The sequence below is a fragment of the Talpa occidentalis genome, unplaced genomic scaffold, assembly GCF_014898055.3.
Source record: "Talpa occidentalis isolate TD23 unplaced genomic scaffold, MPIMG_talOcc4v2.1 talOcc4.8, whole genome shotgun sequence".
Lineage (NCBI taxonomy): Eukaryota > Metazoa > Chordata > Mammalia > Eulipotyphla > Talpidae > Talpa > Talpa occidentalis.
In genome coordinates, this window is record NW_023605194.1 from 21,071,067 (window position 1) to 21,097,601 (window position 26,535).

Here is a 26,535-nt window from a genome sequence, read left to right on the forward strand (position 1 = left end):
GAAGGACAGAAGTACACTGCTGAGGGGAGCAGCGGGTGGCAGGAGAGGTCTGCGCGCCATGTGGGTCCCTCTTCCGGTGGCCGGGGAGCAGCCAGGGATCGAACCGGTGCTGCAGAGGCTGCGGGCAGCTTCGCAACCCAGTGCTCAACCGCTGCGCCACCGGGGAGGCCTCCTCCCCCCCACCCCCCAGCCTTTTTCAATTTCACTTCCAGTAACTCTCACACTTACAGTGTTACACTTACAGTTTTGAGCTACCCTTAAATTCCTATAGATGTTTTCATAAACTCTTAATACTATAGTAAATTCAGATTTGCAGGGGAGTTGTGAAATTTATACAGAATTCCATGTGTCTGAGTTTTCATATCAGAGTTATTTCCTCTTTCTGAAACTATTACCTGCCCATATTTGCCAAACTTCTACTTTTCTTCAAGATTGTCTTAATCTTCACACCTGGGCTGTGCCCCATTACTTCCAAAGTAGAAAAAAAAAGTGCTTTGTGTGCCAGAAAAGAGGGAGCATTAATATCTATTGGAACTTGATATTTAAAAATAAACAAAATGATTGCAGACGTTGAGGGAAACCAGAAGTTTGAGGTTCTTCCTTAAACTTATTTTTTATCTTATATTTTTGTTAATCTTGAATTACTTTTTTGTGCCAGTAGTGAATCTTCACTCACTATTTTCCAGTAGGAGATACTGGGTAAGGGGTCAGATGAGGAGAGGATAATTCCAAGGTGCCCTGTGATGGACCAACTGGATGACACTCTCCCCCTTAATTGTCAGGAACTTCCTGTCTTGTTTCAGTTTCCCGAACAAGAGAGAATGCAAAAAAGAGAGAGAGATGAATGCAAGTGTGAAACTTGATTGGATCATAAATGAAAACAAACCCCAGGTATAAAATAAATTTGGGAAGGTAAATGGGGAACTTTAAATATGGGTATGTATTAGATGATATTATTGAATTAATGTTAATTTTCTTGGGCTTGTTACTGGCATTACAGTTATTTAGGGGATATCCTTATTTTAGGAAATTCATGCTGAAATATCTCTGAAGTCTGTGATTTATTTTTAAGATTCCATTAAAAGGGAACCACTAAGCAAATAATCATTAAAGCTCCATGCTAAAGAGTCTTATGCCTGGAGCAGTTAATAATCCAATGCTTTATAATTAACAAGTTTTCTCACTTAACAAATTTTTCCTTAGAGAACTTTCTGACTAAGTTTTAGCTTATTTAAACAAAGTTACAAGATTGGGCAGCCAGCCAAGCTGGTCTCTCTCTCCAAGGCCATCCCTGAATGCCTGTATCTTTCCCCCTTTGCCTGGTGACTTTGCAGCAAATAGTTGTGTCTGCTGAAAACCGATGCTATCAATGTAAGATAGTAATGTATAAAATAAACCCCTTATCTTTAAACAGGTGTTCAGACTTTACAGGGCTACCCAGATCTGGGACCTCATGCATGAATAATAAAGCTTTTCCTGACCTCACCATTCCTGAAGTACCGCCTGTTCTTCCTCTGCCTGGGAAAAAGGCCAGAATTTCTGCAACACCATGAGAATAAAAGTGCTTGTGCATCTTGAAGCGGAGTGAGAGCAGACGCAGGAGTAATGTGGCAACCTGTTGATACTGAATCGAAGTGATAGCGATTATTCTTTTAATAGGTTAAACTAATAGAAGCATGTGGAGGCAAATTGTCTTGTCCACCAGACTGATGTGGTTAAGGTAGAGCACAGCATTTTTCCAAGAACTTATATTGGCTACGGGGTAGGGGTGAAGGGGGGAACAGATCCTAATAAAAATCCTTTCTGGTCATATTCCTTCAGCTTCCTGAGTCCTTGAAGAAAAACCGCCTAAGAGGTTTCTGTCCCTCAGCGCTCTCCGTAGATAACTGACTCCTCATTGGCTGGGAGCGCTGACGTCTTATTGTGGTGCGGTCGCGTTTTTCCGCGGAGGGGGTTTGTGCTATAACACATGCAGCTGGGACCGATGGCTCAGAAGCCGCTGCGCCTGTGAGTGACCCTGAAGTTGAAGAGTGTGTGTGTGTGTGTGTGTGTGTGTGTGTGTGTGTCCCTGAAGTTGAAGAGTGTGTGTGTGTGTGTGTGTGTGTCCCTGAAGTTGAAGAGTGCGTGTGTGTTTTACTTGTAGGGGTCTTCCTCAAGACTGGAAGGGAGGACGAGTAGGCAGGGGTGGGAACCGCGAGCTCAGATCACTTCTTTCAGTGGCCGGCCGGAGGGAGCGCGGGGGGCTCTGGTCACTTCTTTCCGTTGTCGGGGCGTGTCTGTTTCCCGGCGGCTTTCGTTTCCTAGAGGTAGTCTCTTGGCAACACTCGCTGGGAGAAGCGGAAGTTGCCAGTCTCAGGTCTCCATCTTAGCCCGTTCTGCCCCAGCACGTAAGTTCCACTTTGTCTCCGCAACCCGTTTATTTATTATCATACTTTTCTGGGCACGGAGTCCATTGATGGACGCTGGTCAGTGGTGTGCCCTGTAGATAGATTGATAGGACTCCTGCTCTGGTGCACCTTTTTGGGAGAAGGGTGGTAAAGAGAGATCGTCCACTCATTCATTCATTCAACAGATATTTCTTGAACAGTTGTAATTTGTTCAGTAGGCAATGTGTTTAGGTGTTGGACAGATGGACTTTCTGCTTTAGTGGAATTTGTATTCTAGAAAAACGTAACAACCCAGTAATTGTAAAATCACAGTAATGATAAATGTCAGAAGGAAAACGTTCACTGGTGTGGGACAGTTTATAATAGGGCTTAATATGACAATTCAGCGAAACGAGGATTGAACCTGGATGAATACTTTTGTCTTTACCCTTTATAAGTCAGAGAACTGTTTAAGGACACCTTGGCATGATCAAATTCTTATTTTGGAAGCGATTCTGGCTGCTACTTGGAGAACGAATTAGAGCCAAAGTAGAGGACAGCTGGGTTTAGGTAGAGCGATGTCAGAACAAAAGTGCAGGGATTCCGTGTATTAGGGAGATGGACTCAACAGGCGTGGGAGTTGGTTAAGTTGTGAGAAGAAAGAGTCAGCACTGTCAGGGGCCTGAATTTGTTTTTCTTTTGTGGGATAGGAGATATTGGGTAAGGGGCCAGATAAGGAGAGGATAATTCAGAGGTGCCCTGTGATGGACCAACTCCATGACGACTCTCACAGAAACAATCAGAGTCACACATGACAACTGCTATGATAGGGGAGGTGGAGGGTGTTGTGATGGGAGCAGCAGGAGCTGGTGGCTTATAAGGATTGGAGTGGTCCCTAGAAGAATTGGTGCTCATAAGATAAAAATGTTTAATAGTTTATTACAGAGCTTGCGCTGAAGTTCTGTATGGGTTTCTGAAGTTTTGAGAAGAGGGTGACTTTCAGAGCCTGTCAGGAAGGCTTTAGAGATGTGCTTGGCCTTGAAGAATGGAAAAAAATAGACTCAGGATGGTTAGGGTGGAACTGTTAGAAATCACTACCACAGGACTGGCAGAGGCAGAGAGTGATCAGATTGGTAGTAGGAAAAGTTTCTGGTAGGATAATTTGGAGAAGGCACTAGGAGGAGTGATCAGGGACTTGTGGAAGGCTGTTTTAAGGCAGTGGTGTTCTGATGTTTTGGAGGAAAGAACATTAAACAAATGACTATATGTAGGATGAATAGGAATAAGAAAAAGCTTTGGAAGAGAATTAAGTGTCTTTTATGCACTTAATATAATGAATCCAGATTCATTATGTTTCTCTTTGAGTCTCCATCTACTGTATCACAGGATTCTCAGTCCTGTAGTTAACCTCTATTTTTCCTCTTACCTCATTTCCCATCCTACTTCTCCATTCCAATTTGTGTTCAGGTCTTCATAATTCTAAATTTCTCATTTGTTTCTCTCTTCCCCATCTTCATTTGACATTGCCTTTTTGCTGGAATATTTGCCTATAATCACTTGTTTCTCCAGACCTTCTTTCGTTCTGTTACTAAAATAATTTTTCTGAAGCAAATTTGGTCATTCCACTACCCAACTTGAAAATGTTCTGTGATATGGACAATGACATTTCGCACACCAGAAAAAACATGCTGACAAAATATTAAGAACTGTGATAGCTGAAGATGAATTAAAATACATTAAGAAGGTGATATGAAAAGTGGGAAAACCATGTAAATCAGAATTATAAAAACTCAGAAATGAGATGATAGAATAAGTTATTTCACAACTTGGGGTCAGTCTGATTTATGAAACTCAACTCTTGCCAGTTTCTACCTCTCTGCCCCTTAACACTTTAGCTCCTATTATTGGCCTTTTCATGTAAATTTATAATTATCACAGTATCCCCTTCCCTGATGGTAAACTCCTTGAAGCTTGAGCTGAGCATTCCTGCTCTTTATACTCCTAAGATGTCCTTAGGATAGTGCTTGGATATTATACTTAGCATATTGTTGGTGTCCCAGACTATTTGATGAATGGATGACAAACATTCTGTGCTGAGATAGTGGCAGTGGAAATGAAAAAGGACGGAAGGATTGTGAAAGATATTTGGGAAATGGAATTGATGAAACTTAATGATTGGATGGGGAATTTTTTTTTAAAGATTTATTTATTTATGCATACAAGAGCTGGGGTACAGGCCAGAGGTGTGGGGCGTGAGAGAATTCATCAGAGACAGAATTGGGAACAGAACAGACAGATCCACTGAAATACACTGCTGAGAGGAGCAGTGGGCGAGACAGGAGAGGACAGCTGCGCCATATGGGCCACCTCCCTGGCTGGGGATTGAACTCATGCTACGGTGGTTGCGGATAGCTGCGGATAATTATAAATTTCATAGTGCTGTGCCTTAACCCCTTGCACCACCAAAGAGGCCCCAAATGGGGAATTTTTGACTTGAATTTTGACTCATCCACAAAACTTGGGAAGAGAGAAGAAACTGGGTCAATTTTGGAGGAGATAGTAAGCTAAATCTTAGATATGATGTCTTGGAAGTAATGTTGAGGCCTTACTGGAGTGGTCAGTAATAGTTCACATGCACTGAACCTCTCAGGGAACCTCAGAGAGACTGAATCAGACATCTGTTTAATCAGGAAAACTGGCAGGCCTTTGTGTTTCTTGAATTGCCTTAATGTTTATCTCTTGTTTGCAGCTTGGCTTGTGGAGATGTTGAAGGAAAGTTTGATGTTTTATTTAATAGAGTTCGAGCAATTCAAAAGAAAAGTGGAGACTTCGATGTAAGATGTTTCTTTTTACTGAATTTAATTTTACTGTTGTAGACAAACATACTGAAATAGTTTGGGCTTCTTATTCATTTCTAAATTAAATGCATACTCTTCCTTTTTTGTCCAAATGAATTCCTTTTGTGAGCATAGGCACACAAAACTCCAGAGTAGTGGGAAAAAGAAGACCTGTTTACCTTTTAATAATTTTAAAATTTGAGCCTTGTTACTTTATACAAAACTGAAAACAGACTAGTAAAATCTCCCTGGGTTAGATATATTTAATCCACATTAAATCAGATAACGTGTACAAGTATTTCACAAACTAAACAACCCTATAAACATGTTTTGTGTGGTTGCCAACTAGACTGTAGACTCCTGCAGCACAGAAGGCTCTCTTTGGAATGCAGATAATTTGTTCATAGGGTTAAAGATTGAGTAAAGAGGCAGGTTTCTCTTCTGCCTTCTCTCTTTCTCAGTATCTAATATTTTAAAGTTTTGTATTTCACAGAGGAAATCGTTAAGGTCCATTTTTCTATCTTTCCCTGACCACCTCTTCCCCATCCCCTATTTGAATTTGATTGCCAGTGAACCAAAATTTAGTAGTAATAATTTATAGAATTAAATAATTACTATAATCACTACTAAAGAATTATGTATTGAAATTTTGCAAATTGATTTGGGATCACTGAGTAGGATGATTAGCTGAATGATGTTATTATCAATGGTGTACCATTTGATTAAAAAAAACTCATCTGTTTAAAAACTCATTTTAGCTGCTGTTGTGTGTCGGAAATTTCTTTGGCTCTACTCCAGATGCTGAGTGGGAGGAGTATAAAACTGGCATCAAGAAAGGTACAGAAATTATTTTTATTTAACAAATGATTTCTTTTTTTTTTTTTAAGATTCATTTATTTATTTATATAAGAACCGGGGTACAGGCCAGATGCACGGGAGGGTGAGAAGATTCACCATAGGCAGAGCGGGGAACAGAACAGACAGACTGATGAAATACACTGCTGAGGGGAGCAGTGGGCAAGACAGGAGAGGTCTGCCACGCCATATGGGACCCTCGCCAGTCGGCCGGAATTTTACCAGTGCTGCAGTGGCTGCCGACAGCCTCACAGCGCTGTGTTCAACTGCCTGCGCCACCAGAGGAGGCCCTAACAAATGATTTCTAATGAAGTTTCAGCTTACACCATTCTTTCTGGGTTATTTTTCATGGATGCTAGTTATTTAAGGATTTCCCTTTGAGCTCTGCGTTATGCTGGGAAGAATAACCATGCATCTAAATGTTTACATTTTTAATTTGGTTTTATTTAGTTTCAGAAAAATAACTCTTCTAAGTAGCAGAAATTGAGTAAATGCAGTCTGTATCCTTTTTCCATTTTTAGTATCTATATTAAGGTTTGTAGGGTCTGTGTTTTTCTAATTATATATTGACCATTATCTTTAGGATGTCACATCATCAGCCTAGTGATACCATTTAATAGTCGGGCCATAAGGTTGGTTATAGTGTACCCTAAGCATGTTTCACATATAGGATTGCAGGCTCTACTTTGGCTGTGAATATTTTCTCCTTTAGGGAGGCACTTTTCTAGTTTCAAAGCAGGTCTAGTAACTATATGGTATCGTGTTTCTTCTCACTAGCTCCTATTCAGACATATGTGCTGGGTGCCAATAACCAGGAAACAGTAAAATATTTCCAAGATGTTGATGGGTGTGAATTAGCTGAAAACATTACTTATCTGGGTAAGTCAACATTTTTTGCATTTTTTTTTCTTTTTTTTCCTTTTAACATTTATCTTTTTTTTTACATTTTTTTAGACAATATTTGCTTCCCCCCACCCCCATTTTTTGCATTTGTAATGAACATAATATAGTGTGCCAGGAATTAGTCTTCCAGAAATTTGTGGCTGAATTCTTCTGCCATTGCTGCCTAAACATACAAAGCTTAAAGTTCTTTTTCAAAGTCTGTATCTATACCCTTAAGACTATGGCATTTTTTTTCTTTGTTGTCTTTCCCACCTGTGTTTCCACAACCCAATATGTACTTTTTCAGCACTAGAGGAATAAGCTACTTGACTGCAATGCATGAAGTACTTCAGGTTTAAATTAAGAAATTCCATGTTTGTGGTCTCATCATAAAACACTGCTTGCATGTGTGCTAGTGATCTCTCTCTCTCTCTTTCTCCCAGCCCCTCCCCCCCATATATATAATACTCTAAGCTTTTGGAAATTCACATTTTCAGTGCTGATCTTGAGCTTTTCCACTCTGTCATTCTGGCTCCAGATCCACTTTTCAATTCCAGGTTAAAGTTGTTCCCTGCACAATCCCCCATATCTTTAATGGTTCTTTCAATATTTTTAAAAAATATTGAAATACTATCAAATTTTGCTTTTGTCTCACTCTCAACCCCCTGCTGCCAGTGTACTGCTTCTTGTATCAGTCAACTTTTTTATTCTAAAATGATCCCACTGCTCTTTATATTTCCTCTCAGTCACATTTCTCTAGAAAGCTGTGTTTCCTTTGTCACTCTCTCTCCCCATCACGGTCTATCTTCACCTTTATTCTCTACATCTGACTGTGGCCCTCATTGTAAACGGTCCCATCTCATCTTGCTCCAATATTATGGATGAGTTTTTGTTTGTGATTTTTTTTTTAAAGATTTATTTATTTATTTATACAAGCACTGGGTACAGTCAGAAGCACAGGAGGGTGAGAGAATTCACCAGAGCCAGAGCAGGGAACAGAACAGGCAGACTGACAAAATACACTGCTGAGGGGAGCAGTGGGCGAGGCAGGAGAGGTCTGTCGCACCATGTGGGACCCTTGCTGGTGGCCGGGGATTGAACTGGCGCTGCAGAGGCTGCGGGCAGCTTTGCAGCCCAGCGCTCAACCACTGCACCACCAGGGGAGGCCCTATTCGTGATTTTTAACCACAGTTGTGAGATGCATATTTGGAAATCCTTTTGTTGTACATCTAACAAAGGGCTTGATGTTCATAAGGATGTGGCAGTTCTCAATGTGGCTATTAGATGTACATTAAGATCACTGCTGTAAGGTATTTGGCAGTCATTTTACAATATGAGATAGTGTCAGGAATGTAAGAGCATTTGAGGTTCTAGGGTTATTTTTTGAGATCTGGTGGGATGAGTAAACAATGAGTTTGATAGTGAATATGTGCTAGAGAGCTTGAAGTGCTGGCATAACATCCAATGTACATTTGGAAAATCATGTACAAGGTCAGTATTGTAGAGTACAGGTTTTGGAGAGTTGGTCCTATAAAGATGAAAAAGCTGAGAAGAGAATTAAGTTGTTAAGGAAGAAATACAATAAGGGAAGCAGGCAGATAGTAATACCTGTGGTGGAGGGTGTATATCTATCTAGAGGGCAGGCAGAGAGAGATGAAAGTGATTGCAGGGGTATTTGGACAGATAAAGAGGTATTGTCAAATTCAGGGACCCTAAGTGAAGAGAGAATAGTGTCGAAAGCCACTCTCGGCAAAATGTCATGTCAGGAGTCCCTGAAAGGATGAGACAGCGTCGGCGAAACTTGAGGGCTGAGGAGAAGGGGAGTGAGGCAGACACAGACACTCTTTTTTGGTGCAAGTATCTCCTACTGAGGGACTCAACGGGTCTTTATTTATTCATTTTTTGCAAGCAGTGAGATTACACCAATATATGCATAGAACAAAGCAGAAACAATCGGTACATTCTTTTCCCATAAACTTATGGCTCCTACAGGTCTCAGCAAGATAGTAGCCTTCAAGGTTAATAGATAAAAAAACTAAACCTTACACTAAAATTTATTATTTCAGTTTAGATCATTACCTAAGACAGCCTATAGCCGTCAGTATAGACTCTTCTTATTATATGGCCTTCAGCCGAAGACCAGCTGCTTTCTGGTTATCAGCTAACAGGGTTTTCTACCTAGGAACTTCTTAACACAATTAGCGTCATTTAAAAGCTTTCCTAAGAAACTTCAAAAAAAGCAAAAGAAGGAATTACTATAGTAGTTGTCCTGGATTGCTTGTCAGGCAGGTATAATAAATTGTTTCCCATTGTCAAGTAGACCAAATTGTTTAGTGATTAATTTTTAAGCAGGTAATTTTCCGTGCCATGTGCTTACAATATTCTTATACATATACTTTATTGCCCAGTGTATTTTTCGAGAAGTTTTTTTTTTTTTTTTTATGACCAAGAGCAAAAAACAAAGGGAGATTTATAGGTTATAGATTAATCTTCAGCCCCACGGTGTGAGGCCCTTTAAAAGTCTTCAGCCCCACGGTGTGAGGCCCTTTTCTTAACTGCTTGCCAGCATCTTATCTGGCTGGGGCAGCAAGGCCCCGCAGAATAGTTTCAGGAAAAGAGATCTTTGGCAATTAAAGGGTGATAGTGACCTTTGAGAGCCTGGTGGCAGAGGGGAACCATGGCAGTGTGCTGAGGACTAACTAAAGGTAAAACTTTTCAGCATCATGTCCTCCTCATTTGAGAAATTTGAAACAGAACAGGAACTTTCTTAGTGTGCTTGTTCCTTTGTTGTTTTTTTATTGGTATGTTTGTTCCTTTCTTGGTTTTTATTAGTATATGTGTTCCTTTTCACTAGTCTGTCCCTTTAGTTAGTTAGCTTGAGTGTTCCTTTGTTCCTTCGTTGTTCCTTCATTATTCCTTGTAGTATGTATGTTCCTTTGTTAGTATGTATATTTCTTTTCAGAAAAGAATATGATGTTCTGTTCTTTTCTGACTGGAAAGAGCCCTTTGAGAAGAGACTCTGGATGAAAGGAGGGTGAAAATTGATGGAGCAAGGTCTTAGAGGCAACAGGAAGGACTGGAGTCAAGGGCACAGCCAGGGATAAATTTAGAAGAGGGTAGAGTCTCTAATTTTTGCCAACAGTTGTTCTTTCCAAATGTTTTCCTTCAATTAGAAGTTGTTGCTCCATGAAGAGTACATCTGTTTTAGATTAAATTTCTTCAAAACCGCACTTATTTTTTCTTCTAATTGCCTCTCCCTGTGTCCAGATGTCTGAGTTTTTTAGTATCTTCTGGAAGTTAGAAAGCTTTTTTCTAAATCAGTGCCTCCCACCTTTTTTCATTTGTAATCTGACTGGCCTCCACATAAGGGCGCCTCTTGCTTACTAACCAGGCTGGCTGTTGTGGTCATGCAGCACCAAAGTGGACGGGGGTTGGGGTGGGGGCCCTGTAGGAGAGTTTATACTCAGGCATGTAGAAAAAAGGAAAAAACAGGGAGGAGGGAGATTCATGGCACAGGAAGCGTCATCTCTAATGACATTTCATTTTGCAGTTTTGACTACAGCATGTCTATTTTTCTTTGAACCCAGGTCGGAAAGGTATCTTCACTGGAAGCTCGGGGCTGCAGATTGTGTACCTCAGTGGGACTGAGTCCTTAAATGAGCCCGTCTCAGGTTACAGTTTCAGTCCCAAGGATGTGTCTTCCCTGAGAACAATGCTGTGTTCAACATCCCAATTTAAGGGTGTTGATATCTTGCTTACATCCCCCTGGCCCAAGTATGTGGGGAACTTTGGGAATTCTTCTGTGAGTAGTGCTTGTTCAGTTGGAATTTCTAAAAGCAAGTTGCACTGGCTTAATTTGGACCTTTTTTTTTTTTTTTTTTTTTTTGCTCTTTATATTTGAATATTTTAGCTCTCGGTACCATTCAATAGAAATTTTTTATGATTTTTTTTCAAGACACTTCAAACTCAGTTGGCTAAAAAAAGTTGATCTTTTGAAAGCATGATTCACAGATGAGACTGCTAACACCTTAACTATAAATGAATGGTTCTTTAAATTATCGTCTCTATTTCAAGTGCTCTCTTTCAAGCTGCTTCTTAATATGTTTTGTGGTTCACTGATGTTCAGTGAAAAGATTTATGAGTAGTGGCAGTTCTGAAGTTGTATTTCTCCCCTTCCACTCTGCATCACAGTCTTTCAGCTATCAAAGTATTTTTAAAGATGGAATCATTTTGGGATTGAGGATACTGATCTAAATGGGAAACAAGATGTTAAGAACTTGGTACTGCTCTAGTGGGAAAGCTTTCATGTTGGAATACAGTGTTGCTCACCATCTTAATAATTGTATAAGCAGTCTAGAAAAAGGTCCACCAGGTTGGTGAGTGATAGCTGTTATGGGAAGAGAAGTGCTACATTGGAAATAAGCCTGAGGAAGATTTTGAAAGTCTATGTGAAGGCAGAAAGCATGTGCAGGGAAGGGAAATGTAAGATGTATTTTGGCACAAATGTCAATTAATAAATTAAGAGTTATTTGTGGAGACCCAATAGAGAGTCTTGTAAAACACCCCCTATGAACTTTATTACAATCTGTTCATGACCAAAAAGGCCATGCGGTATCAACCGTTGTGAGAGAAGGTGTTGAAAGGAAAAGAAGCAATACTTTCTCCTCCTTCCACAAACCCAGGGTTATTCTTCATCTAGAGTGTAAGAGGCAGCATAGAGGAGATTCAGCAAAGCTCAAGAAGACCCCAATGGCCACTCAAGTGATGCTGGAAGCGGAAAAGATACGTGTAATGTCCCATAAGGAAGGATGAGAAGAGTGAGGCCCCTTCATTTTGGGGGTACTAAAACAGTTTATAATTTGTAATTGAAGTTTATTGAAGTTTGTAAATAACCATACACACAATTTATAGGGAAGAAACCAACATAATTCACCAGTCCCTAAGATGCTGTAACTAACCTCAAAACCAGTTCCCTGCCCTTCAGGAGAGACCTGAAGGAGGCAAGAATAAGACAAAAAGAAGTTCTTGATTTATGTAGTAGAAAATTAGTTTTGGCAATTCCTTTATTTCCAGCTAATGCCTTCCCTTGGAATTGAGTTCATAAATAATGTAATGGATGAGAGACTTAATTTGCTATTAGTGGAAACTGGAATGTTCTGGAAACAAGTCTAACTCTTGTCAGACTTTATGTTATAAACTTTGTAACAATTGCAAGGTTGCGCCCTTCCACAAACCATGGCATCCTTAACTGAAGCAAAAGAGAGTGCATGTTTATGTGAAGTTTTTCAAAGAGAGAGATACAAAAAAGATTGAAATTTTTCTGATTAAGTGAAATTTTTCTGATTAACTTAAGTGTGGAATCTACCATGCAAATACTGCTGCCCACATTTGTATCCACAGATGAATGTCAGCATTTCAGTGTCTTCTTATATCTTTGCCTTTCTTGATAACTCATAGGTCTGTTATGATTGAGTTTCTGTTTCCTAGGGAGAAGTGGATACAAAAAAGTGTGGCTCTGCTTTGATCTCCAGCTTGGCCACTGGCCTGAAACCAAGATATCATTTTGCTGCTTTGGAAAAGACCTATTATGAAAGACTTCCATATCGGTGAGAAGTACCTTGTTCATTTTTTGTCTTGTTGACGAACTAGCCTTAAATATTCTGTGTGGACGTCTCATGCTCACTTTAGTCATATAATGTCTTGGTTCCACTGAGCCAGCCAGGCACTGAAATGATTAACTCTTAAATCATTCAACTTCTCTGACTTGTTTCTTAATTTGAAATATAAGAGAGTGGACTATATATAAACCCCATTAAAGATTTGAGTGTCTGCGGTACCAATATTAATGAATCGTCGGAGCTTAATATAGCACAGTAGGTCCTGTTTTGATCAGGTCAAACCAGTTTTGAAAACTCAGTTCTCAGTATAATCCCTTCAGAAGTATTTCAATTTAGGAATTAAGAGCTTGTATTGAGCTTTTTTTCTTTTTCTTTTTCTTGTTTGTATTTGTATTTGGAACTAAGTTTTTTAAAGGTTGTTTTGCAGAGGAAAGAAAACCAGTGTTTTTTTGTTGAGTGATAGAGTTAACTCCTCTTAACTGGTAAAGGGCATGGATAATCGCTAAAATAATTTATAAAAACCTTTTTTTTAAACAAAAGTAATATATGTGTTGTTGAAAAATATAGGCGGGCAAAATGAAGAGAATAACCTACCTTTTCCCCAATACTACCACAGCCTAAGATACAAATAGAGGTTTTAGGTTTTAAAACCTAAAGTTGCAGTTTTTGTACTTTGGATATATGATCTTGTTTTTTCCTCACAGAAGTCCTGTGAGCTGCCACCGTCCTGCAGACATGCAGGGAACATCTGAGATGATGTTACTGATGATAATGGACTTAAGACCTGGGCTTTTTTGTGGCCTGTGGAGTTTACATATTTCATAATTGTGAATTAAAAGTAAAGTTTGTTGGTAACCAATTACCTCTCAAATATGTTCTAGAAACCACATCGTTCTGCAGGAAAATGCACAGCATGCCACTAGGTTCATAGCGCTGGCAAATGTTGGAAATCCAGAAAAGAAAAAGGTGAGAATTTGAGTATTTAGGGGTAGGTTAATACTCATTGTCTCTTGCCCAGTGGGGCATTCAGATCTTTTCTTTTCCCAGCTATAAGGTCCTAGAAGCTCAGTGACTCCTTTGTAAAGATATGGTAATGAAAGGTCAAGTTTCCTTGGGTCTTTTGTACAAAGGATTTGAGAAATTAGGACCAGTGGACAAAAGCAAAACTTCAAGTGAACGATGTTGCTTTCTTCCCACGTTCCTTTCTTACCCCTGCTTCTGAGGATATTCACGAGTTTGTCCTCGGATAGTACTCTTGCTCTGCTTCTTTTATCAACTTTGTGTGGAAATAGTAAAATCCTCCCCAAAATTTATCTAACCCCTTCTTAACTTTGGGAAACGTGGTGATACCTGGAACGTAGCTTTGTATTGGAAAACAGTGCAGGTAAATTTTTCTCATTCACCTGAGAGAGCATTTCTGACTCTCGGGCCAAAAGCAGCATGTGGTTAATAGTGACACTTAAGACCAGAACAGTCTGGCAACTGGGAAAATAGGCAGTAATAATCTGAAGAGTACTCACGGTAACATGACACAAATAATGTACATACCAATGTAAGCAAAGACAAGTTTTGTTTTTTCTATAATATCTTAAGTTTTTAAGCCCAGTGTATTCTTAGCAAGGTTAGATCTGTAATTTTTTTTTTAATTTCACTTTCAAAACCAAAGCACACTCACAGCATTTTCATTCTGCTACTTTACTACCAGAGACATGTTAGCCTCAGCAATTCATACTTCAAAGTGCATGCACAAAATAATAAATTTAAAAAAAGAAAAAACAAAGAAAAGTTAAAAAGAAAAAAAAGTGTTTGCATGTTGTAAAATTTGGCAAGCATCATTAAATTCATCTCAAAATTTTGTTCTAATTTATACCCTTGCTGGGGTGTATGATTTTCTTTTCTACACACATTCTCACTGGATAGTGTCAAATTTTTATTAAAGTTTTTGCCAGGCTGATAGGTGAAGATGGTGTGTCACTATTAATCAGTGGCATTGCTCTGATCACCAGTGACATTATGGGTCTGTTCTTGTCACATGTGAAGTTTCTAATATGTATGTCATTAGTCTGAGATTGTAGGGGTGTGTGTGTGTGTGTATATATATGTACGTGTATATATACACACATGTATATATGTACATATACATGTATACATACACGTATACATATATACATGTTGTATATATGTTGTATATATACATATATATGTATACATCTATACATGTTATATATATGTACATATATATATACACAATTTCTACTGAATATGCTGAAAAATTTTCTAAGGATAAGCAGCAAAGAAGTAAATATATATATATTAGATTCATAGTGCTGGCTGTTGTATAATATATGGCTGTTGTATAATATAATAATGAAGTGGTGAAGTTGTCCAGTTTAATTTTCTTTCCTTTTTTTTAGTTTAGTTTTTATTAGTTAAAAAAAAAAAAGAATGCTAGTACATTGATTCTGTTGACAAATTATGCAAAGATACAGGTGTCAGAGACAGAAGCAGTTTGTCTTTAAAGGTTTCTGAGCAATCCCTCTAGGCATTATAGTGATGGTTGTTCTGTGTAAGGGGTGATTTTTGTAAGGCTGGAGTTTTGATTTGTTGCTTGTTACTTTGTCACTCTTGGTTAGCTCCTGCAGAGATTACTGGATTGGCATTTGATTTACTGTGTTTTCTCTGAGCTACAGATGGGCCAGTTGTACTCAATTTCTGAAACTTTCTGTGAAATCTTCACCATAAAATCGGTTGATTACATTTGAGTAAACAGTATTTCTCTTAATGTTATGTTGTTTCTCTCCAAAGTATCTTTATGCATTCAGTATTGTTCCTATGAAACTAATGGATGCAGCAGAACTGGTGAAACAGCCTCCAGATGTCACTGAAAACCCTTACAGAAAATCTGGAAAAGAAGTATCCATAGGAAAACAAATTCCCGCCCCGGAGGTATGTTCTGATTCAGAGGTGGCATTTTTCTGGGCAGGATTGCCCGTAAGCAAATCTGCTTTTCTTGGTTATAGTTTAGTTCATAATACAAGTTTAATCCTTAGCATCTAACTCTTTTTTTAATCCTTGGAAAATCATGGTGGTGTTTAGAAAACCGTAGCAGATTTCAGGTACATTCAGGATGTTTTATTGTGGTTTGGGTGAAGAGAGGCATATGTTAAGTCTTCTCTGTGTGATTCTGATTCATATGTTGGAATTTCATATGTTGCCTTCCCTTTTCTAGTGTTAACTTTTCAGGGCAGATCCAAGTGCTGGGTAGCAATGTAATGAGTGTAAGTAGGTAAATAAGAGTCACTGAGGAAATTTCTTTATAGTAAGCTTTCCTGATCATTTTTTCCTTTAAACCAAGGAATATTAAGTTCCCTTAGTAGTATTCATGGCTTGCTTTCTCAGACTTTTTTTTCCCTTTATGAGTAAACTCATCTTTATAATTAAAGCTGAGATTTTTGTGACCCTTGAAACTTGTACGATGCTTATGGCCCGTCCCTGTTTTAGGGAAGAATTGCTTTATTACTTGTGGTTTTTTTTTTTTTTTTTTTAAAGATTTATTTATTTATACGAGCACTGGGTACAGTCAGAAGTGCGGGAGGGTGAGAGATTTCACCAGAGCCAGAGCAGGCAGCAGAACAGGCAGAAGGACCGAAGTACACTGCTGAGGGGAGCAACGGGTGGCAGGAGAGGTTTGTGCGCCATGTGAGACCCTTGCCTGGTGGCCGGGGATCGAACCGGTGCTGTAGAGGCTGCGGGCAGCTTCGCAACCCAGTGCTCAACTGCTGCGCCACCGGGAGGCCCCCTATTACTTGTGTTTTAACTTGTTTTTGCAAAGAGATGAATTTGATGGTATAAGCCTGATAAGTGTTGAGAAATATTGAAAGTCCAGGCATCAGGGCTGGGAAGATGTTTTCACTTGACTAGGCAGAAAGGGCTGGGAAGGAAAGCTGGACATGACAAGGCAGGTATATTTGTATATGAATTTTTGACTACTTGTCTAACAGTTTCTTTAAGAGTGTTTACTCTTCTGCTTTGGCCATTGCAGGAGGAATCAGCCTGTCAATTTTTCTTTGATTTAAACGAAAAGCAGGGAAGGAAGCGTTCATCTACTGGCAGAGATAGCAAGTCTTCTCCTCACGCAAAGCAGCCTCGCAAACCTCGTAAGTACTTTTGTACCAAAGGTCTCCTGTGTGAGCAATAATTGCTATTTCAGGTCTTATGTGGGAAACAGCATGGCTAAGACAGCCTGTTTAGACAGAGGAAAGTTGTACAATGAATCAATAATAAAAACAATACAAAGATGGCCTGACTTGGAAATAGTCTCAGGTGATTCTTATAAGACTAGGGAAAGAGCTCTCTTCGTATCTGTGAAACATGAGGTAAAAAGCCTGTAAAACCAACATATCTTCAAAAAATAGTGGAGTAATCAAACTGGTAGAATTTGAAGGCTCTTTTATTGAGATCCTCTTTCTCCACTCTTTTATTTCAAAGATGAAGAAATTGATCTTGGGAAAGTAGTCATCTTATCCAGGGTCACATGGACAGCTAATGGCTTTGCTGGGGTTAGGATTGAGGCTCCTGACACCCAGATCAGTGTTACCAGTTGCATGCTACTTTAGTCAATAGGTGGTTATCCTTTTGTGGGTCACTTACATATGGATTGGTTACAAATTCAGAAGTTTTCTAGTAAAGATTAGTTTTCATTATTAATAGTGAAGGGGTGGGGGTAGGTTTCATAGTGAAAAGCACAACAGCGCATGCCACTGTGGCAGTGCTCATACACCAGTTTTTGCAGGATGTAACGATCAGACAAGATTGTATATGCTGGAGTTGTTTGCTGGAATTCTTGACACGCTAACATTTGGCATTCTTCCACATAAGCTCAGCCTCCAGGACCCTGTTGGTTTTGCCTTGCCAGTCCTGAAGTAGAAAAGCATTTGGTGGTCAACATTGGCACACATGTGAGTTACTTCCAAGAATCTTTTGCAGAGGTGATACCTGTTTGTTTTCTATTAACTTTGAGTTATAGTTTACATACAAAAATTACCCACTTTAAGTATGCAAGCCATCACATAATGTGGTTTTAAAACGTATCCATCACTTCGATCCCTCTTGCCCATTTACATTTAATACCTGTTCCACTCTCTGCATCAGGATTTGCCTTTTCTGGAGATGGCTTGACTTTCTCTTAGCATAATACTCTTGAGGCTCATCCATGCTGTAGTATGTATCAGTATTCCATTTCTTCCTGTTATCGAATGGTATTCCATTATATGGACATACTACATTTTGTGTATACATTCATCTATTGATAGGCAATTGTGTTGTTTCTACTTTAAAACTATTAGAAATAACGTTATCAGCATTTGTATGCAAATCTTTATCTGTATGTTTTTATTTCATTTGAATAGACACCTAGGAACTGCGGTAACTTTATGTTTAACTTTTTTTTTTTTAAACATTTGTGTTTTATTTATTTATTTTTTAGTTTATACAAGCGCGGGAGGGTGGGAGAATTCACCAGAGCCAGAGCGGGGAGCAGAGCAGGCAAAAGGACCGAAGTACACTGCTGAGGGGAGCAGCGGGTGGCAGGAGAGGTCTGCGCACCATGTGGGACCCTCCTCCAGTGGCCGGGGAGCAGCCGGGGATTGAACTGGCGCTGCAGAGGCTGCGGGCAGCTTCGCAACCCAGCGCTCAACCGCTGCGCCACTGCGGAGGCCCAACTTTATGTTTAACTTTTTAAGAAAGTGTCAAACTTCCAAAATAGCTGAACCATCTTACATGCTCACTAGCAATGTATGGGGGTTTCAGTTTTTCCACATATAAGCCAGCTATTATTGTATGCCTTTTTCATTATAGTAATTCTCCTGTGATTTCCTAGAGCCAGTTTCACAAGATTTCTTGGTTTCTCCCTCCCTGACAGATAGGTATTGATTTTGTAGGGTGATGCTTTTATATACTTTTGAACACTGTATTTTTAGTGTATAACTACTTTGAAGGTGATGAGTTGCCTTTATTAATAATTCGCTACTTAAAACAGACTTCCTTTGTCTTAAAAAGGGAGTCTTATTGTCTAGAAAACCCTATTAGGTTAAAAATGTTTACATTCTTTTTAATATATCTTCAATCAGAAACTTGACTTTAGTGGTATTTATATAGATTTATATCATGCTGAGAACTGAGTCACACTAAATATATTAAACTAAAGGGAACTGAGTCACACTAAACATAATAAACTAAAGGCAAAACTAATTCTCAGTTTTGCCTAGTAAAGAGTATGTAGTTCCTAATGACAGAAATACCCATATCCGCATTCTCGGTGTGAGTACCTGGAAACCTGAGATAATAATTTTAAGATTACTTGATAAGCACTGAATTATACTATAAGGACTGGATGTCAAGGGTGATTTTACACAGGCTGTAGAAAACTGATGAACAACTGTGTGTGTCTCACAGGAAAGTCATTCTATTTCAGTTTTTCCTGGAGACTTTTCCGTGGACAGGTCTGTTAGGCATTATACAATACTATTCTCTGACCCTTTATCTCTGGCTGCAAGTAAACCATGATACCTCCTTTTCATTCAATAAGAAGTTTAATTTTCAGTATTATACGTGTACCTTACTTACCTGTGATTAGAATTGGCTATTTCCCAAGGCTCCTGAGGGAAGTCTTTACAGATGTTTCTTAGTATGTGGTACTTCTGCAGACAGATCCTGCTATCCATTTTCCATTGATTTGTTTAAGTATGGTATTTCAAAGTGACTTTTTCCTCCACTTCTCTTGAGAGTCTGATTACCCTTTATTGTGAGTTCTTATAGAGTCTCAGTTTCATCTTATAATTTAAGTCACATTCCTCTCCTGACTCTGTTGTTTCAGACCGAAGAATCCTAGTCTTTTACATGTAATATTTATGTCTTGATTATGGGCACAATTGCATCTCTAGGAGTCTGTATCTATAGGGGTCAAGTCTGTGACAGAGTTGAACCATGAAGATGAACTCTTCATTGGAAGGAAGAACAAACTTGAAAAACTCCTATCTATACAGGAATGCTGTTAAGAGTCCAGTATAAATGCTGCAGAATTCGTGCATTTTACTTAGGGGAACAGCATTTATTCAGATCCTGTTTGCACATTATTAGAGATAATTCAAGTATAGAGGTGATTAGAAGATGATAGATTGACAGGGAGGGAGGATATGGGCAAGTGTGAAACTATTCACAAGAAATGTTTGGGGGTGGGTATTTGTTACTTAGTCTAGACTGGAAACTTTCAAGAACCTCAAAATGTGCAACACAAAGTAATAAGTGGCCTTTATGGCGGTGACTTTCTCCGCCCCAGCATAAGAAAAGATGAAAAGAAAGTCTTCAAATACAATACAATAAATAATGGTTATTGTAAACATTTTTAAGTGGTTGTGCTCAGTGCTCTGTCAAGGATATAAGTCAAGGATAGTTATGCTTTTAGTTTGGTTCTGATACCTCCCAGGTCAATCTGCTGGGACTTTTTTTCATGGTAGATGAGAAATAACTGATTCCTTCCTTCAGTCTTAACTTTGAACGCACCACACTGAAAGTATAGCTTGGATTGTTTTTTCTAAAGCTCCAGTACTTTCATTTGCCTGTACTGATAGTCATAGGCCCTTTTCTACTCCTCATAGTGTTTTCCCTTCAAATTTGTCAAGAGTGGTAGAGCCTCTTGCATGTATGGTTTTAACAGAAGTAATTTTAGTTGATACTTAGTTGCTGACATCCAGTGTTAGGAACCATACTTTTCTACCCCTTTGAATGTATGAGTATGAGGTTTCTCCTTTTTTCTTCCATCCTTATATGTGTTTGCTTTCATTTTATAGAGGTTAGTCAGCAATTTAAGGCTGTAAGGACATTGGATGCTAATCAAGTCACCTTAGCCTTATTTTGTGAGCCCAGGGCATTGTGTATGGGGTCATGTGGGGAAGGAGTGGGATTGGATGCTATTATAGGGAAAGTAGTCATTTTGAAATCAGAAGTGAAATCTTTCTGTGTCTGAAGGTGACAGCCAAAAAATTATTTTTAAGTTTAGAGCCTGGTTGGGGAAACCAATTGTTGTTTGGGTTGCTCCTGTATTTGAAGCCAACAGCCCTCTTGTGTGCTACTCTTTTGCTCCCAGTTCATTTGAAGTTGCATAGAGATTTGTTGCATTATAGTACTCAGCTTTACAGGCTCAGCCTCATGATCCTGGAATTCCTTCCATAGCTGCCTTCTTACCACATGCTTCTGCCTTTCAATTAGAAATCTGCAGAAAGTCTTGCTGGAAGCTAGAGCTTGGGCTAAAATCTAAGAGCTGGATTATATGTTTCCCACACTTCAACCTTTGCAGTAGCTAGGCCTGTTTCGAGTTGAAACATTTGTTATTGATAAATATATTGGTTGGAATGTCTCAGTTTAAAGGGTGAAATAGAAGTTTCTGGTTTTTGCTTAGTCATGTGTGAAATAGGTCCCAAATGAATGACTTACTTCACTGCAGTAGATCCCAAAATTGATCTCACCACTTTGTGCCCAGCCATCACTCTCTCTTAGTGACTTCCTTGCAGCAGAGCAGGGCTGAGGGGAGGAGTTCTAAATGTTTTATGTGCTTGTCCATAGGCCGGGGAGAATCATGCTGCTCCATCATAAACTGACACTAGCACCACCAATCACCCATTCCCCCTTCCCTGTCCACCACCTAGATGTGGAAGTCAGGCCATGGACCTGCTGCCACTAGGGTTGCTGATGGAAGGCCTGAGCTGTTTGTTTCTTCAATGTAATTTGTAATGTTGTACAACCAAATCTACCATCCAAAGCTCTGGAACCTCATTGGCTCCACTCAAAAAGAACTTTCAGACTTTAGTGTAAGCCCGATGGGAGAGAGAAATGAGGAGGGAAAAGGGCACACCATCCCTCTAAGCCTTTGATTGCGCCTTTGCATTGAGCCAAGGTTTGTATCTTTCACACCATGTATGACTCGGATGTCTACAGGTTCCCTTATCTATGGCATATATCCTGTGCATTTGGGTTGAAGCACCACTTGACATTACAAGAAGGATTTGGAGAGAGGAGATTTAAAAAAAATTTTGTTGCATGGAATCTTACTCTTTAGCAGATACCTGAGAACATTGTTGTTATAACTTCTAAAATCGTATTTTTTTGCAGGTAGTAATTATTATTATAACTGTATTATTTTTATTGAGGTAATAATGGCTTCCAACACTGTATATGAATTGAGGGTATAAGTTCATACATTGTCAGATGTATATATACCATGCTCACCACATAAAATCAGATTTTCAAAGTCGGAGAATTTCTTTGGATAGCCTCTTAAGCATTTTTTTCCACACCTTCAGGCTCATTCTTTGTATAGGCTTTTCACCCTGAAGAATCATATATTGATTTTTTTTTTAAAAAATGGAGATGGCCTAGATTTAAGGCTAGCTCCAGAAATACTTTTTTTTTTTTTTTCAAAGATTTATTTATACAAGCACTGGGGTACAGGCCAGAGGTGCAGGAGGGTGGGGTGAGAGAATTCACCAGAGACAGCAGGGAGCAGAACAGGCAGAAGGACAAAAATACACTGTTGAGGGGAGCAGTGGGCGAGATAGGAGAGGTCTGTCGCACCATGTGGGAATCTCCCTGGCCGGCCAGGAATCGAACCGGCACTGCAGAGGCTTCGGACAGCTTCACAGCGCTGCACTCAACCCACTGTGCCACTGGGGAGATCCCGAATAATCATATATTGATGGCACGATTCTGTGTTTTCTCTTCAGTGCTACCTTGCTCTAGCCAAGGGAGGCTTATCTGATGACCATGTCCTCATTCTGCCCATTGGACACTACCAGTCAGTGGTTGAGCTTTCAGCAGAGGTAGTAGAAGAGGTGGAGAAGTACAAAGTTACACTGAAACGTTTCTTTAAGAGTCGAGGGAAACGGTGTGTTCTATTTGAGAGAAATTACAAGAGCCATCACCTCCAGCTACAGGTAAGTGGTCTCTGTCCTAAAAGCCCTTTGGGCACCTGGATGTTGATAAATATTTAAATAATGTCAGTTTAATACTCAGTTTTAATTAATTTTTAAATATTTGGTCCTAATCTAAAATTAAACACTACTTTTTTAATATTTGAAAATTTACTAGGAATTTTCTTACTAATATTTAAATAATGATCATGTAAAAGGTTAAAAAGTCTCTTTTAAAAGGTGATGACTCGGGCCTCCCTGGTAGCACAAGGGGTTAAGAAGTATCGTATGAAGCTGTCCGCAGCCACTGCAGCACGAGTCCAGTCCCCAGCCAGGGAGCTACCTACATGGCGCAGCAGACCTCTCCTGACTCACCCGCTGCTTTCTTCAGCAGTGTGTTTCAGTCAGTCCACCTGTTCTGTTCCCCACTCTGTCTCTGTCGAATCCTCTCATCCCCCCACACCTCTGGCCTGTACCCCAGTTCTTGTATGCATAATTTAAAAAAAAGAATTTTAAAAGGTGATAACTCTAGAGACTTCACAGGAAGATGCATCATCACTACAATTAACAGCACAGACAGTAAGGGCCTTGTTTAGAAGAGGAATGTGTAGTTGAGAAAGGTTCCAGGAAAGATTTGGGTCTTGATAACTAGGGTTTGGAAGAAGTGAATATTTTATGTGGAGGCCCAGTGTGAGTAAAGACTCAGAGATAGGACAGTCCCTGAGAAATTCACTTTGTTTATAGACAGTTTATTTATAGCTGTGGTGGTTTTCATTCTGGCACATTTGTTAAGTTTTCAAATGGGCCTGATTCTGCCACAGATATTGCATAGGAGCTGGTAAAGGCTGGATGACAAAGCGATCTTTCTCTAGCCTTTTCCACATCAGAGATTGGCTCCCACATGTGGCAAGCTCTCTCATAAGTTTAAGTCCTTACAGACCGGCTGACACAGGCCTGTCTGACCTGAGGAGAATTTATGCTGAGGGGTTTTTCTTCACCCCTGTGATGAATTTGCTACTTCTCAGGGACTGTGCAGAAGGTCTGAACTCTGTGGGTCCTGCACAAAGAATTGCTGGCAATCTCTTCTTCCCCCACCCCCAGCTTATTCCTGTGCCACTCGGTTGCTGCAGTACTGATGACATCAAAGATGCCTTCATTACCCAGGCACAGGAGCAACAGATAGAGCTGCTGGAAATCCCAGAGCACTCTGACATCAAGCAGGTAAAACAGGAGGGAAGGATGACGTTCAGGGAGAAGGAAAGACCTGGTTTCTGATATATCGAGTTTGAGGTACTAGCAAGGAATTCTAAAAATGTTAAATACAGGTGGCAGTTTGGAACTCGAGCTTAGGGTACTGTTTAGACTGGGGATAGAGATGGCATGACAGCAGTGCCTTCATGCTTTCCTGGGAAGGGCAAAACATTTCTTAAGATAGGAACTTAGAAGGATGGGTGTCACTGGGAGAATCTGCCAGTCTGGCTTAAACTCTAGTTCCGCTAAGTGGTTTGGGACCTATAGCTGCTCATATCCTTTTTCTGGTGCTTCTAGACTCAATTCTTTGCTAAATTCAAGCTTATAAGAGATGAGTTAGGGGTTTAGGGTTCTAGAGCAGTAGTGTGTCCTCATGCAGCTCTGTTTACTTTTTAATTATAGTACTAATATTACCAAGCTGCTCTCCACTTAAAAAAAAATTAGTGGAATGTTTAATTCTGTTTACTTTTTAGATTGCACAGCCTGGAGCAGCATATTTTTATGTTGAACTTGACACAGGAGAGAAGCTTTTCCACAGAATTAAAAAGAATTTTCCTTTGCAGTTTGGAAGGTTTGTACACATATGTATGTGTTTATACGTGTATGAGAGAGAGAGAGAGAGTGTGTGTGTGTGTGTGTAATTTGATGTATTTTCAGTGGACCCACTATGAACATAGTAGTGGACTGCATAGATGGTGGAATAAAAAGCCACATAAGAAAAAGTCCTTGTCCCAAGAAACCAATAGTCTTAAGGCAAGTCAGATATTTATATATATATATATATATATATATATATATATATATATATATGACAGTAACTTAAGGCAGAATGTAAAAAGTACCATAACAGAGTTTTGAGGGCCAGTGTAGTTTAGAAAATCAGAAAAGGGAGAACTTGTTTCTACTTGGTCAAAGACTTCATGAAAGATAGAATTTGGGTCTGAGAGGTAGATTTACAAGGCAGACATGGGGTGGTTTTCTAACCTGAAGGAGTAAAGTGCTACCATTAATTGAGCATATACTCTGTACCAGGACTATGCCAAGAACTTTACATGCAAATAAAGTTATTTCTAATGTATCATTATAAGTAAAAATAAATTAAAGCAGTGGCAATTAGAAGGTAGCATGTGTGTGTGTGTCTGTGCATGCACATAGTTATACTTTAGTCTGAGAGCTAAGATAAGTTATTTTGTGGTGTTGAGCTTGTGCTATTGTGCCTATGTGTGCCCCAGTCCCCTGCAAGGAGAGTCAGGAGTTTTAAGCCAGAGGGCTATGACACACTGTGCCTGACTCTGAACCATGCTCTCAGCAAATTCATGGTCTATTTGGGATGACAAACTGCAGTTTATAGCAGGATGTAAGCACAGCAGGTTTGGTGCTTTGATTGTTACCGCCATACCTCAAAGAAACCCTTAATTTGTATTCCATAAATGAGGGAATCAAGACTGAAAGTTGAAGTAATCTGTTCAAGTCATAGATACCAAGTGGTGGAGCTATGGATGAAATCCAGCCTCTGACCTTTTTGACACCAGAGCGTGCCCTCTTTCTGCTGTGTCATATTGCTTCAGTAATATAATTCCAAGTTGTTCAAAAGAGAAGTAAATGGAATATGAAGGTTTAGGAAAGAGATAAGACCTGAGCCAGTCACTTGAAATGCATGTGCACTTGATAGAATGGCAGTGATGGCACTAGGGTAAAAGGAAATTGTATAAGCAAAATCAGAAGAATTTGCCTACCTTTGTTGGGTGATGCTGTGGTGAGGGCTGTGATTGTAGAGAAATGGGAGAGGAAATTCAGGCTGCTATTCTCCATTTTGACTTCCTTGTGCTTTTTCTGCAGGGAGGTCCTAGCCAGTGAAGCCATCCTGAATATTCCTGACAAGTCTGACTGGAGGCAGTGTCAGATCAGCAAGGAAGAGGAGGAGACTCTGGCTCGTCGCTTTCGGAAAGATTTTGAGCCCTTTGACTTCACCCTGGATGACTAAGCAAGGGGAAAAGCACTTTATGAGCTTCATAGGAAGTAGCAATCTGTTTTTTTTATGAAATGACAGTCTCCCATGGGGACTGTTTCCCTGCCTCTTTTTGGTGCATTCCCATGGAACCTGCCTGGTGCGAGAGGCTTAAAATGGAGTATTTTAGAAAAAGTCACATTCTAGGGTGAAAATTTGTTAAAAAGTACAAACATCAGCTACAAATATAGCTTGATTTTGTCAACATTTTCAGAAACATGTAAACTATCAAATAAAATCCAGATGCTTTTCTATGGTTGGAAAGTGTGGTTTCATGTTACTTATAACCATTGAAATGAAGTACAGTTGATCCTTGAAAATATGAGTTTGAAATGTGTAGGTCTACATGGGAATATTTTTTTTGGAGATTTGCAACAATTTTAAAAAAACAAAAACAAATCACTCAAATGGACTGCATTGTCTAGAAGTATTGGAAAAATTAAGAGAAAGGAATGTAATGAATGCTTAAAATGTACTCTCTCATTAGGCACTATAAAACATACATATTTATTATGAAAAGTTAATTTATCAAAACCTTCACACAAACAAGCTGAATGTGGTGCCATTCACAGTTGAGAAAAATGTAAACAAATGTTGTAACTACATAAAATTAACTGTAGTATATGCAGTAATTTCATAGCCACGACCTGTTGCTATTGTGAGTTTAAGTGTTGTGAATATTACATATGTCTTGGCTCAACCATGTTACAATATGTTAGTTGGAATCCCAAGTACTGAGCTGACAGGCTGGGCTAC

At 39.4% G+C, this 26,535-nt stretch overlaps 1 protein-coding gene and 1 non-coding gene across 3 annotated transcripts; both read left to right on the top strand.

Annotated features, from left to right (window-relative positions):
* Positions 1–1,808: 1,808 nt before the first annotated feature.
* CWF19L1 (CWF19 like cell cycle control factor 1) lies at positions 1,809–26,073 on the top strand. Of its 2 annotated transcripts, none has more exons than XM_037495778.2 (14): positions 1,809–2,007; positions 5,116–5,200; positions 5,962–6,040; positions 6,836–6,937; positions 10,528–10,742; positions 12,428–12,546; positions 13,440–13,524; positions 15,364–15,504; positions 16,601–16,715; positions 17,437–17,516; positions 22,335–22,544; positions 23,622–23,741; positions 24,245–24,342; positions 25,611–26,073. In XM_037495778.2, the coding sequence occupies exons 1-14, from the start codon at positions 1,970–1,972 to the stop codon at positions 25,753–25,755; spliced, it is 1,632 nt and encodes a 543-aa protein (XP_037351675.1). In that variant the 5' UTR covers positions 1,809–1,969; the 3' UTR covers positions 25,756–26,073. The 2 variants fall into 2 exon arrangements, with proteins under 2 accessions (XP_037351675.1, XP_037351677.1); XM_037495780.2 differs by lacking the exon at positions 1,809–2,007 and adding an exon at positions 2,323–2,387.
* Positions 23,278–23,425, top strand: LOC119234967 (small nucleolar RNA SNORA12). The gene has a single exon (XR_005122738.1). It is a non-coding gene; the product is annotated as a small nucleolar RNA SNORA12 (small nucleolar RNA).
* Positions 26,074–26,535: the final 462 nt, after the last annotated feature.

Bases quoted from the DNA above. Each gene is read 5' to 3' on its own strand.
- CWF19L1 (XM_037495778.2), top strand. From the start codon at position 1,970: ATGCAGCTGGGACCGATGGCTCAGAAGCCGCTGCGCCT. The intron at 2,008-5,115 runs GTGAGTGACCCT...TCTTGTTTGCAG, and splicing joins GCTCAGAAGCCGCTGCGCCT to CTTGGCTTGTGGAGATGTTG. The intron at 23,742-24,244 runs GTAAAACAGGAG...TTTACTTTTTAG, and splicing joins AGCACTCTGACATCAAGCAG to ATTGCACAGCCTGGAGCAGC.